This window comes from Alosa sapidissima, chromosome 8 (assembly GCF_018492685.1).
Source record: "Alosa sapidissima isolate fAloSap1 chromosome 8, fAloSap1.pri, whole genome shotgun sequence".
Taxonomy (NCBI): domain Eukaryota; kingdom Metazoa; phylum Chordata; class Actinopteri; order Clupeiformes; family Clupeidae; genus Alosa; species Alosa sapidissima.
Genome location: NC_055964.1, coordinates 22,175,185 through 22,187,684, shown reverse-complemented (window position 1 = coordinate 22,187,684; position 12,500 = coordinate 22,175,185). Strand labels below are relative to the sequence as shown.

Sequence of the window (12,500 nt, the reverse complement as noted above, 5' to 3'; positions counted from 1 at the left end):
GGAACGTGTATGAAATTTCATCAATAACCAGGGGTTTGAAATGACCACATTAGCAGGGATAACCGTATACCAATCAGAAAGCTGAATCAATCCAATATTCTATACTTCCTAAATAATGAGAATGATTCTCGTTCAGTCTGGCGTGGTGCGGAATAGAAACTGCGCTTCTGTCCTAACTGCATTTGTGTGCTTGTCTTCTATTCCACTGTACACTAGTCAGTCTTACCATGTAACACCCCAGACTGCTGATAACGTCCTTTTCATGCTCATGTAAAAAGCTATGTTTTATAGGCAAATTGTTTAGAAGGAAAGTTCACCGTTTCTGTCATGTTTGTACTTTCATGTGTGTCTCGGTTTGTCCATTCTTTCTTGTAAATACAGTATCATACAATCTGGTACACTCCACTGCTTTTATTCTGTTTGCCTTCATAATTTATTCATGTTCATTGCTTTGTTTTTGTAAACACTGCAATTTGTAGAATTGCTGCTATGATGACCATACTATACCTTATTTATAGAGGCCCACGATGACCATACAATACCTAATTCATAGAGAGGCCTGTAAATGGGAGCTCCTGGAAGCCACAGAGGAGGACAAGGTGGCATTGGAGGACCCTGCCAATGCCGCCAACTCCTCCCGTGGTGGTCTTTTTAAATCAACATTATTGCAGAGAAGTAGGTTTTAGCGTTTTATGAAAAAAAAAAAAACAGTGGTAGAATATATTAAAAGAAAGAGTAGGAGACAATTGTGTAGTTATTTACTTCATGAATAATTTATTGTTAGGGCTATGTACGGAGTTAGCTTCTTCCTCTTAAAGTTTGATCTCTTTAAAGAGTAACGTGCATGCAGACAGCCTGCTGACCAATAACCAAGCACAGGTGTTAACAATCAGTGTTATTTCTGACAGAACAGTTATGCCTGTAACTGATAAAATAATATATCAATATAATATATCAGAATTTATAACAAAATACATGAACAATTTAACATAAAAGGAACAAATAAAATGTTAGATTACAAAACTTTACAATAATAACAAAGGCTGATATGACTGTATGGTACAGTAAGTAGAGAGTGTTCATAAAGCAAGTCACTGGGTCATGCTGGCCACTGGACAGTCTTCATAACCGTGTAACATGCTCGCTGTTTGCATCGATGCAGAGGCATATTTTATAGTCACTGTAAAAGAGAGTTATGGGACAATAGGATACTCTGTTAGATTAAGGATCCATGGAAACCGGCCAATTTCATAATTACAATCTTTCATCTCATTTACATCTACTATGATGACAATGCTCACAATCGAGAGCCAAACGAAATAAAATTCATATTCCATATTTATATTAACTTATAGACATTTCCTAAATTGCATACTTTCAATCCACTGTGTATTTGTTTGTCTTGTTGGAGACAAGGACACTATTGAATTTATCTTTATGGTAAACTGCGTATTCAGCTGAGTATTCAGCTAAAATCTGTTTTCACATAAACTAACTAAATGTGGTTCATCATTAAGAGTGTCCTATCATATACATCTGATCATCACAGCTGAATTTCTGACTTTGTGTACATTTCATTCATTTTAAGTGATGCAACTTTCTGAATGAAAAGAGAAAAACAAATGAATCCCATTTGAATAGAAACAAAGCAATACTCTCTATTGCACCAAAATTATATAAAAACCTCAGGCTGCTGCAGCGTTAATGTGATCCATATGTACAGAGGGCTTAACATTTCTCTGGATAGGGTGTAGTGAGTGTATGTACTGCATGTACATTAATATGAGGTACTTCAAAATATGGGAAGTTCTCTGGGGACACTCTGGGGAGACCTTATAAAATGGCGTAGCCCTGAGGGTATCACAGTAGCAGGTAGTGGAGCTGATGCAATCGCACTTAGTCAGGTGACCAGAAGTAAGGGGACTCATGCTCTGCTCTCTGCTCTCTTCTCAAAAGCACAGGCATGCATTTACCAGGGAGGGAGAGGTCTCCCACATCTCCTCTACTTAGGGACAGTCTCAAGGCTAACATTACGTTTTGTGTTGAGAAGAAATCTAAGAGAAATTCTTAATGTTATCATTATTGAGTTATTAAAACAACTTTTTTTTTCTGTTACAGTCTTAGATTTACAGCAACTAAGGGTACACCTCAAGGATAAACCTGCATTTGGGTTAACAACAGTTGAGTATAATCACAGTATTATTAGTATGTGGTGAGTTTAAAGTAGTTGCACAGTCTGTGTGAATTCCACTGAGCCTTCCGTTAAGCTCAAATGTACACAATCTTTGGGAGTCTGTGTAGTACCCATAATGCTTAACTTAAAGGAAGCGATACCAACCACATCTCCCTAAGGGTTTCCATTCTCAGGACAGGGGGAGTGACCTGAACATGGCACCAGCAGGACTTATTATTGGCTCATGAGGGATGATGTGGATGCTGATTTGTTTTCCAGTTTGACACTAAAGGGCTCAAAGAATCTAAAGAATCACCTTGTGAAACCTGTAGGTATTACACGTGAGTAAACATTGTGCAATGGTTGACTCCCAAGTGATAAGAAGGTAATCTCCCATGTCATATAGACCTGCATTTTGTTTGCGTCTGGCCTGCTCCCATTCTGTCATTATACGGACAGTCTTCGGCCCTTAATCATTCCAGTTCGTTCCCAGGGAAATGAAAGAGACAAGAAATTCTTCTTCTTCTCAACAGTTGCTCAGTTTTTTTTTTCCTTCTAAATGTAATGCTATGCGTGATTGTGAGTGTGAGGGTGAGGGTGAGGGTGCGGATGAAGGTAGGGATGGCTGTGCATCAAACTTGGCTCTGCATCCAGTTGCGGGGGTCCAGCTTCGTGCGTAAGTTCCTGAGGCTGCGCCGGGCTCCTGTGGGCCGGGCGAAGGGCATGTCGCCCTCGTGGCCTCCCGCACTGCCCGTGCTGCTGCCCGTGCTGCCCTCGCTGGAGCTGCTGGACGTGCTGGAGCTGCTGGAGCTGGACAGGGTGGCCAGGGTGGGGGAGCGGTGGTGGGGGGCCACGGAGGAGGACGAGGTGGCCGCAGAGGAGGACGTCATAGCCAGGGTTTGCGGGGAGCATTGAAGGACCCTGCCGACACCGCCAACTCCTCCACCTCCTCCTCCTCCCATACCTCCCCCCATACCTCCTCGGCCGCGTAAGCTGCTGAGCTTGGCATCCAGCGACAGGGTACGTGGCCGGAAGCGAGTCTTGGAGGAGGAGGAAGAGGAGGGCGTGGGCGACGGGGAGATGAAGGAAGGGGAGTCGGCGGCCCAGCCGTAGTGGCGAGAGCAGGGGCTCGTGCTGCAGGGGCTGTCGCTGTCCGACGCCAGGCTGGCCTGAGAGGAGAGGAGGCGGCCGCAGCGGCCAGGCTGGCGTCCGGGGCTGAGGAACGGGGAGGCTGGTGAGCGCATCTGATGGTGGTGCTGATGGTGGTGGTGGCGGGGGATGGGCTGGGGGGTGGTTGGCGGGGAGCCCTCCTCCTCGAACAGGGCCATCCAGGCGGGGGGAGTGGTGGCGCCTCGCCTCAGCTGGGTGCGCAGCTCCCACTCCTGGATCTGCCGCGTTAGGATGTCCGTCACTGTGCCAATGTCGTCCGACGGGTCAATAACTATGAGGAGACAGAGTGGTCATTATGACAGTTTCCGACTTCATGAATCATCTCTATTTTGGGAGTGACATACGGGGTATCAGGAGGGAGATGTGGGGGTTTTTGTACTAGTATGATGAAACACAAAAACACTAAATGCTACTGCTATTAGCTATTACTAAATCCGAAATCAACATAAGAAGTACGGTACTGCTTGTGATTCCAAACTCCAAGTACAGACACTTACTAATCAACTATGAGACTGACATTAAATTAACCTTTGGTATCCATGACAGTGAAGTTCAGTTGGCAGCATAAATATCCATGTTAAAACCTATGTGACACGAAACAGCAAACAATATTCAGCAATATTCATTAGCTGTCAGATGATGAAAATGTAAAAACAAGTGTTGCTGACAGGTCTGGTATTTACTTCCTATTCACTTCTAAAGCCACACATGTTCACTCAGTGTCTTCAATGGGCCTGAGGCTCTGGGTCAGAAGGTTTCATATGGACTTTTAAACTTACAACGCAAGCAGTTTAGATCAAACAAAATCCATACTGTTTAGAAATTACTGTATGTTGCCAGGGCAACATACTGTTTAGAAATGATGTTGCCAGGGCAACATACTGTTTAGAAATGATGTTGCCAGGGCAATTGTTATGTAGTAATGCTGACACCACCATGCATCTCCCCAGCAGATGGATGATTCAAGACCATGCTGAGGCGTGATTGGTCGCGCTTGGTCACCTGTCACTGTAATATGAGGAGAGCAGAGCGCGGATCTCCGCAGCAACGGCGTTATCCTGCAGCAGCAGCCCCTCACACACCGGGGCAGCGACAGAGGGAGCTAAGGGGCCAGGGGAGGGGGACGACGTGTGTGTGTGTGTGTGTGTGTGATGTGATGTGATGTGATGGATATTAATTATAAGTGTGTCCATGTTTGTGTGTTTATGAGGGAGGGTGATGCCAAACAAAAAAAACGTGGCCATGTTGTGACAATGTGGTCAATGGATTATGAAATATGGAATTAATCAATTCATTTGAAAAAGGGTCAACCACATGGAAGAAGGCGAGCGAGGAAACAAATCAGATGGATGGAGGGATAGTGAGATGAGGGTGGAGGATGGAGGAGGGCAGTCAGGAAAAGGGAGAAAAGAGAAGAAAGAGAAAAAACACAGTCAGACAAACACACACAGAGCAGACGGCAGTTCAGCAGTAGAGACAGAAGAGAAGTTTCTCCCCAGTAGGAATAGGAGCCCCAGAGAGCCCAGTTAGTGGCATGCACGGACACACACAGACACTCAGAGACAGGAGATTATTAAGAATCTACACACCCCTTGTCTCTTTCACATACTCATTTTTGTCACACACAGACACGCTTCGTAAAGCACAAGACTGACCTTCACTAAAGGAGATGTGTGTTGAGATTGAGTGTGTGTCTGACTGGACAGCACTTCACCCACACCTGACAATCCAGCACCTGACACTGACCGCCATACTAACCGCCAGACACAGCTGGTGTCCTTTACACCAGCTAATAAGCGTCTCTTTGATATGAGTTAGTTGGTCTAGTCCAGGTGGACTGAGGCTAGTTTGTTATTATTACTACCGTCTCTAAGACTCTGCTATACAGACATGTTGAATCACCTGACAAATCAAACAATGGTCACATTGTTAGATAATATTACACTGTAGCCCAGCAATATGTTACTATACAGAGTGATTAATTACCTCCACAGTGCCTACCAGACACAATATTGTTTTTTTTTTTGTTTATTTTTGTTTAAAAAAAAAAAAAATGTATTTGATATGATGCTAAAAGTCAACAGCCTAGGGTGCTAATGCCAGGCAAAAGCTTGTGGTCTCAAGTCAGTGTAAAGAAGTTAGGTTTCCCCCCTGATGTCACGTCTCTATAGTCAGCAAATGTGTGTTTGTTTGTGTAAGCGCTTTCAGATATAACCTCCGGAGTATATGGTTTGTCAAACGGAGGTCCTACCCTTCGGATGATTCAGATATGATGCTAACCTGCGGACCTAATACTGACCTTATACGGACGTATGTGTGAACGACATACACGCACATTACAGAATCTCCGTGTGGTTGTCGAGTGAGGGGTGGGGGCTTGTAGAGTTCACAAGATGCGAGATATGACGCAGAATATATGCGGCCGCTGCCTGTCACAGCTGCTTTTTGTTTACAAAGTGTAGCCTATGCATTATGTAGGCTAAAGAAGACAAATCTATTGTGCATAGGCTAATACTTGAAGTAGGCTAGTCACGTAAGTGCGCACTTGAAATTGACCTAGCCTACAGTATTTGTATGTGTGCTTCAAATAAACACATTTATCTGTTTTCAACGTTATGTACCAGAATTAGCTATAGAACCCCAAATCTGGTTTGCGTTGTGTCGCATTTACGTAAGGAGCTTGGAACAAAGTTGGGTTTTCTTCGTTTTCATTTTCTCTAGGCATATATGCTCAGCAAATATCAGCGAGCTCAGCAGGTCATGAAGGCTATCAATGAACAGAAAACCGTGTTGGCTAACAATTTATTAAATAGGCCTACTCCTGTTATTGTCGTCAACGACATCGCTGTAGGCTACTGCCTTTTCAGCGCCTTCTGCTTATGATGATTCAGTCTTCTGAATTCGTTTGTCCTTGCCATGCAGTTGTAGGCTAACGTGTCTCTAACGTTCCCTTCAGGTGTTCTATCAAAATGTTGTATGCCCTCATGGACAGTAGCTCCGTGATGTCTGCATCTTTCCAGGTCGGAGATTTTCTGGACAGCGCTATGCCACTCCATCATAACACTGGCATTTAAGTCAGATCTAACCACATGGACGCACGAAAGAAACGTCACCAACACGCTCTCTCACTAGGTGTGAATTTTAACCGCATGTTCTACTCCTCGTTCAGACACAGCACATTTACATAATGTCCGGAGAAAATACTAGGGGGGGAGTAGTATAAACACCGGGTAAATTCGGACTTCCATATGACCGGTTATGTCGTTCAGATATACGGCCCCACCGTTTAACATCGGCAGAACCTCCGGTCTTACACGTATGTCTGAAAGCGCTGTGTGTGTGTGTGTGTGTGTGTGTGTGTGTGTTTCCGTACCCATCTCATGGTAGAGGGAGCCTTGCTTAGGTGTGAGTGGGGCTAGTTTCTTTGGCGAGGGCAGGTCGATTTTCATCAGATCGTCACAGCACTGCTTCCACTGGCCTGCAGGGGGCAGACATGCAAGTTTAATTTCACTGACCAGAGTCTTTTATAATGGCAACTACATGCACTATACACTTCACAATCTGGCTAGCTACCACTATTAAGTCAACCTTTCTGACAACATTTCACCTCCTTTAACACATGGAGTTTCTTCCCAAATATCATATAGACCAAATATCTAGGCTCTGAGAGAGAACTGCACTACAGGTTCCTCATTTCTAAATATAAATAGTCATTCATTTCCACTTATAGGCATTTTACAAGGCAGAAATATAACTCATGTTCTTAGTAAAGTAACATTATGGCATGTACATTGCAATTCAACTAAATTAAATTGTGCCAGCCTGTATCAGTTCATATTAACTACCCAACTCCATATATACTGACTTACTACTGCTTCTGCTACAGCAGCCTAAGTAGCACACTGGCAAAGTCTCTGACTGTTTATCTGTGTCAGTTTACTTGTGTTTGTAACACTGTGATGGTCTGTGTGAGAATATATAGTTAGGGTCAGACTGGCTTAGCAGAATGCTTTAATTCCAATGTGTTTTATGCATGAGAGTGCGTGTGGGAGTTTGTTTGTTTACTGCACTGTGGGTTAAAAAGGTATACCATGTGTTGCTGTGTGTGTGTGTGTGTGTATGTGTGTATGTGTGTGTGTGTGTGTGAGAGAGAGTATCTGTGGCAGTTTGTGATTGAGTGTGATTATGTGGGAGTTTGTATGTGTGAGTATGTGGGAGTTTGTTTATTGCACTGTTAGAGAGGCAGTGTGTGTTTGTGTGTGTGTGTGTGTGTGTGTGTGTGTGTGTGTGTGTGTGTGTGCATGGTCCCTCTGACTCTTACTCATGTCATAAAAGTGCTGCCAGAAGGCTTCCATCCAGCGCTGTGTGTCCTCTCTGCTCTCTGTGAGGAGTGTGTGTGTCACCTCCTCCCCACCGTACTGGTTACTGATGCAAATGCTCTGGGCCTTACTGTGGGGGTCTCTCTCTGCCGCTCGTATCCTCGTCTCCTAATGCACACACACACACACACACACACACACACACACACACACGCACGCAAGCACGCACGCACACGCACAGCAAAACACACAGAGAAACACACATCCTTTTTGAGACTAAAACAACTCCAAAATGTAGGCCAGTCTCTTTTCCTCTCATCGGCATTAACACATGGCTCTCCACACCCCGTATGTTCTTCACTACGTAACAAGCCCCGCTGCATAACTCCAGGATGAGCTAGCCATGAATGTTTCATTCTAAAACCATTTCGGGGCGCTCTATTGCCAAGTTGTGTGCATCTGAATAAAACAGAGCCTCTCCCCATGACTCTCTCACTCTGCCCGTGAAGACAGACTCAAGACGGCCACACCCAAGCTCTCCGCTGACATCTCAGACACTGATGTGGTTCAACACACGCACAAAAATGGGGGTAATTAAATGCGCACTCTGTGAATAATAACAAAAACATTTGGTAGCTGAAAAACAGCAAACAGATGTGCCTTGGTGGTGAAGTCTCGGTTTAACATAGCGTGGATGAAGAGGGATAGTTGGGTCAGACTGTTTGGGGTTCTGAGACGCGTGGTGATTAATTATGGTGGTCAGTAACGAGCAGCAGGGAGGAAATCAATAGATGCTGAATGCTTTGGGGCATGACTTGTCTTTCCTGTCTCAGGAAATTACGCAGCGGTTCGTGAGAAAGTGCCCCGACTTACTTTGTTGATGCCGATTGTTATTGCAGGATCCACATTCGCGTCCATGTCCTGTTGCTGGTGGTAGCAGAAGAGGTTTGTCCCCTTAAGGACACCGTAGACATTCGTGTAGCTTTGAGAGTCGTTCCCATGCTGGTAGGAGTAGAGGTAAGTAGAGATAAAAACAGATGAAGAAGGTCCAACTTTACAAGTAAATAATACAAGTAGAGAGTGACAGAGAATAAGAGAAGAGGAGAGGAGAGGACAACAGTGAAGACAAATGCTGCTCAAAGGAGTTTCATAGCAATACAGGAAGAGAAAGAGACAGAGAGGAGGATATGGAGAGAGAGAGGGGAGGATATAGAAAATACAGAGAGGAAGATATGAAGAGACAGAGAGGAGGATGTATAAAGAAGGTTCAGTGGGACATTTGAAGGACATCCACCTGACCCACCGGGACAGGGAAGTGTGAGCCACACACCTTGACCTTCAGGCGTCCGCTCATCATCTGCTGATTCATGCAGTTGGGCTGGGCCGCCAGGCGACAACACACACTCCCGTACAGCGGCACCCAGAAGGAGCAGTCCTCTGTGGACACACACACACACACAACAGGAATGAAACACGCTCAACAGCGCCTCCAACAGTCAGCAGTGAACAGGGCACTACCGCCCCAGAGGCCTTTCGATGATCAAAACCATTGATTTTATGGTGGAGTTAATGAATGTGTCATGTTGTCATGGCAAAGTCCTGTGGATATAGTGTGGAAACACTACTTCGAGCTGAACTAAAAGCAGTTTAAAGCGCTAATGATATTCTGATGAATAGATTTGCACATGATCACTAAATGAAGAATCACATACACATGTTTACATAGCCTCCTGAACTAGTCTGAGTTATGGCAGCTAATTACACTGATTCCAACTACAGCCCCCAGCAGGACTTCTCTCTTCCTCTTGCTAGCTACTGTCTCAGCCTGAAACCCAGCCATGGAGAACTGACCGAGCAGCCCTTTCATAATTCACAACACATCAATTCTCCATTTACCCCCCTCTGTGATGTGCTCTCCTTCCAAAGTCCATCCTTTTCCCTTTCTCTCTCTCTCTCCCTCCCTCTCTCTCTCTCTCCCCCTCTCTCTCTCTCTGTCTGTCTGTCTGTATGTGATTTCAGGATGTGTAGTCCTGCAGTGTTCCAGATGGCAGGGTCAGTCTGTGGGCCTAATCTGGGCCAGACTAGAGGCAGCTCTATGCTCTTAAAGGTGCCCTCCACCATTCTAACCCCATAAACAGCTTGTCAAATTCAGTGATGGCTTCATGTGATTGTCTAGCTGTCATCTCCACAAGAAAACCCTCCAGGGTTCGTACTGTACTGTACATGGAAAACAAGCAGTGAGTCCGACCTTCCATGGCTTCTGGAGCACCGGAGAGAAAGAGGTGCCATTTGATCAGCGGTTGAGAGAAAGTATTATCCATTTTGACAAAATCAGTGACTGCACCTCTAAGGAGAGAGAGAGAGAAACGGACAGAGCACCCTTGGAGTCAGGTTTGCACTCACCGTTGGCAGTGATGGTGAGGTCGTGCGTGCGGAAGGAGTCCTGCACGTGTGCCAGTGAGAGTGTGGTGTGGGCCAGGAGGTGATACTTGGGGCCCCTGCGGAGAGAGAGGACACGTGTCTGGCACTGGGACACAGGGCAGGTGCTATACTGGCTCAGATGCCACAGTGAGGTGTTAGCTAGGTGTTAGCAATGCTAAAGGCATGCTGTGGGTGCTTTTCCATGTGGAGCACATATATTAAATCTAACTCCTCTATGTGCTTTGCAAGTCTGTTTGGCAAAGAATGGAATATTTTTAAAAAAAGAAGAGCAAAAGTCACTAAAAATCTGTAGTGTGGTGTGCAACAGCCTTTAATAGCTATCAGAGCAATATGCTAGCTCCACTCACAGGCATTGCAAAACACTTGTTTATCAGCTACTATAAGACCCTGCTGGACATGCCAGGCACCATGAAAATCACCCTCTCTGGACATAACTGCCCCTGACTAATCGCTATTGACAAAGCGGGTGAAGGCATCAGTTGCTGGGCAATTAAGGTGGGGTGAGCAAACGGACAAGGACAACTGGCTGGCGTAAGGGACGAGGGCCGGAGAGAGGGACTGTCCACTCACGGGACGGAGGAGACGGGCAGCAGCAGCGTGGCGCCGCCTCCGTTGCTGACGGGGCTGCCGGGGCCGGGTTCCATGGCGGCCCTCATCTTCTTGCCGGCCGAGCGGCCGAGGGAGCTGCTGAGCTTGCTGGCCAGCTTCCTGGGCGTGCTGCCCGCCGAGCAGTCATCCTCCGAGCAGCAGCTGTACAGCTCCACACGAAGCTCGAAGCCTGGACTGGCCTCGTTACTGATGGACACACACACACACACACACACACACACACGCACACATACACACAGACAGACACACACACACACACACACACACACACACACACACACACACACACACACACACACACAAATACACACAGACAGAGACACATACACAATCCACAGGCAAACAAAAAGGCAATAGAAATCAGACAGACACAAAAACATAGACAAAGATATACACACAAATTAGAGAGAGAAGATCACCCAAACACAAACACACACATAAACACCAAGCCATGCAAATGACAGAGAAAACGAATAAACAGACACACCCAGAACAGATGTACACATAAAAACACACAAACACAGACAGACAGACACACACACACACACATACACACACACACACATACACACAGGAAAAAACACCAGAAATTCTTGTTATAATCTTGAAATGCCATCTGGTAATGAAGTGCACAGGAGTGCCAGAGCGTTGATCTATTAGCAATAAATCTGCCACATGTTGCCTGTTGGCAGTACAACTCTAACGCTCATTAAAATGTCTGCCGTTGCGGGGAACAGCAGTTAGCAAACGCAGCACTGGTACTGAGGGTTTCTGAAACGTTGGCTGTGAAAGTACAGGCTGCAGCGATGCCTTTCTATTTAGTCAGTTGACCTGGGTTCCATTCTATCTGGTTAGTTGACCTGGTTCCATTCTATTTGGTCAGTTGACTTGGGTTCCATTCCCAGTCTGTGTCGCTTTGGATAGAGGCATCTGCTCAATCCGAGTCAACCTTAACTTTTACTTAAACTTGCATAGACAACTACATCTGTTTGAAAGAAGTAACAGCAATGCAGGGTGCCATTTCCAATTTCTGGCCAATCTCTTTAGGCTAATGATATGTGTATGGTTTGGTCGCTGGACATTATATGACATTTAAGGGGCCTTCTATAACATTGCATATCGATTGTGTCATAGGCTGCCCCACTTTGTATGGGAACTGTGTGCAGTCACGTCATGTGTAGTTTAAGGATGCACGTCCACACTCATACAGAAGAGATTCAGAAGACTTACAAGACCACTGTGTTCTCAAAGCAGATGTCTGTGAGCGTCCGGTCCACCATCACCATGTCTGTGTCAAAGATCTCCCCTCCCAGCTGAAGGAGACAGAACACTGCACAGCGGTGGAGCTCTGGATAGAAAGAGAGAGAGAGAGCTAAAACCATGCAAAGCTGATTATTATCAACAATGACTTTATTCATTCATGCCAATAAAGCACCATTTGATTTGAATTGATTTGGTTTGAGAGAGAGTGAGAGAGAGAGAGAGGGAGAGAGAGACAGAGTGAAAGAGAGAGAGAGAGAGAGAGAGAGAGAGAAGAGGCAGTACATAGAGGGAAACTATTTTCTCCACAGACAGTAGCTGCAGCTCTAAGCCCTTCCCTCTCCCCAGAGGCTGGCGTGTGTGGGACAGGACAGGTTTGGATAGTGTGTAGGATGTCTTCTCTCACTCACCTCCTTTGTTCTTGAAGTATTCTGTGTCCTTCCACATCAGAGGAATGCGCAGGTCTGATGGATGAGAATGAAGGACAAAATCAGTCAAGTGCACTGGTCAGATGTTAACACACACAC

The 12,500-nt window shown here is 45.6% G+C and overlaps 2 protein-coding genes across 6 annotated transcripts in view; one reads left to right on the top strand and one right to left on the bottom strand.

The window, feature by feature from the left end:
• si:dkey-40c11.2 (drebrin-like protein A) overlaps positions 1-396 on the top strand; it is a 41,284-nt gene extending 40,888 nt beyond the window's left edge. The window contains exon 16 of the mRNA XM_042101663.1: positions 1-396. This exon is cut by the window's left edge and continues 738 nt beyond it. The gene's annotated coding sequence lies outside the window, so the exon portion shown is untranslated.
• Positions 397-751: 355 nt separating this feature from the next.
• rtkna (rhotekin a) overlaps positions 752-12,500 on the bottom strand; it is a 55,900-nt gene continuing 44,151 nt past the window's right edge. For 4 of the 5 annotated variants that reach the window (XM_042100814.1, XM_042100815.1, XM_042100816.1 and 1 more), the window contains exons 4-12: positions 12,384-12,437; positions 11,944-12,061; positions 10,675-10,899; positions 10,066-10,160; positions 8,993-9,099; positions 8,536-8,664; positions 7,665-7,830; positions 6,717-6,821; positions 752-3,614 (exon numbers count right to left, since the gene is read on the bottom strand). In XM_042100814.1, coding sequence (XP_041956748.1) covers positions 2,806-3,614; positions 6,717-6,821; positions 7,665-7,830; positions 8,536-8,664; positions 8,993-9,099; positions 10,066-10,160; positions 10,675-10,899; positions 11,944-12,061; positions 12,384-12,437 — 1,808 coding nt within the window. In that variant the 3' untranslated portion in view covers positions 752-2,805. Of the gene's footprint in view, positions 3,615-4,345; positions 4,446-6,716; positions 6,822-7,664; positions 7,831-8,535; positions 8,665-8,992; positions 9,100-10,065; positions 10,161-10,674; positions 10,900-11,943; positions 12,062-12,383; positions 12,438-12,500 lie in introns of all 5 variants that reach the window. The other variant, XM_042100819.1, reaches the window with a different exon arrangement.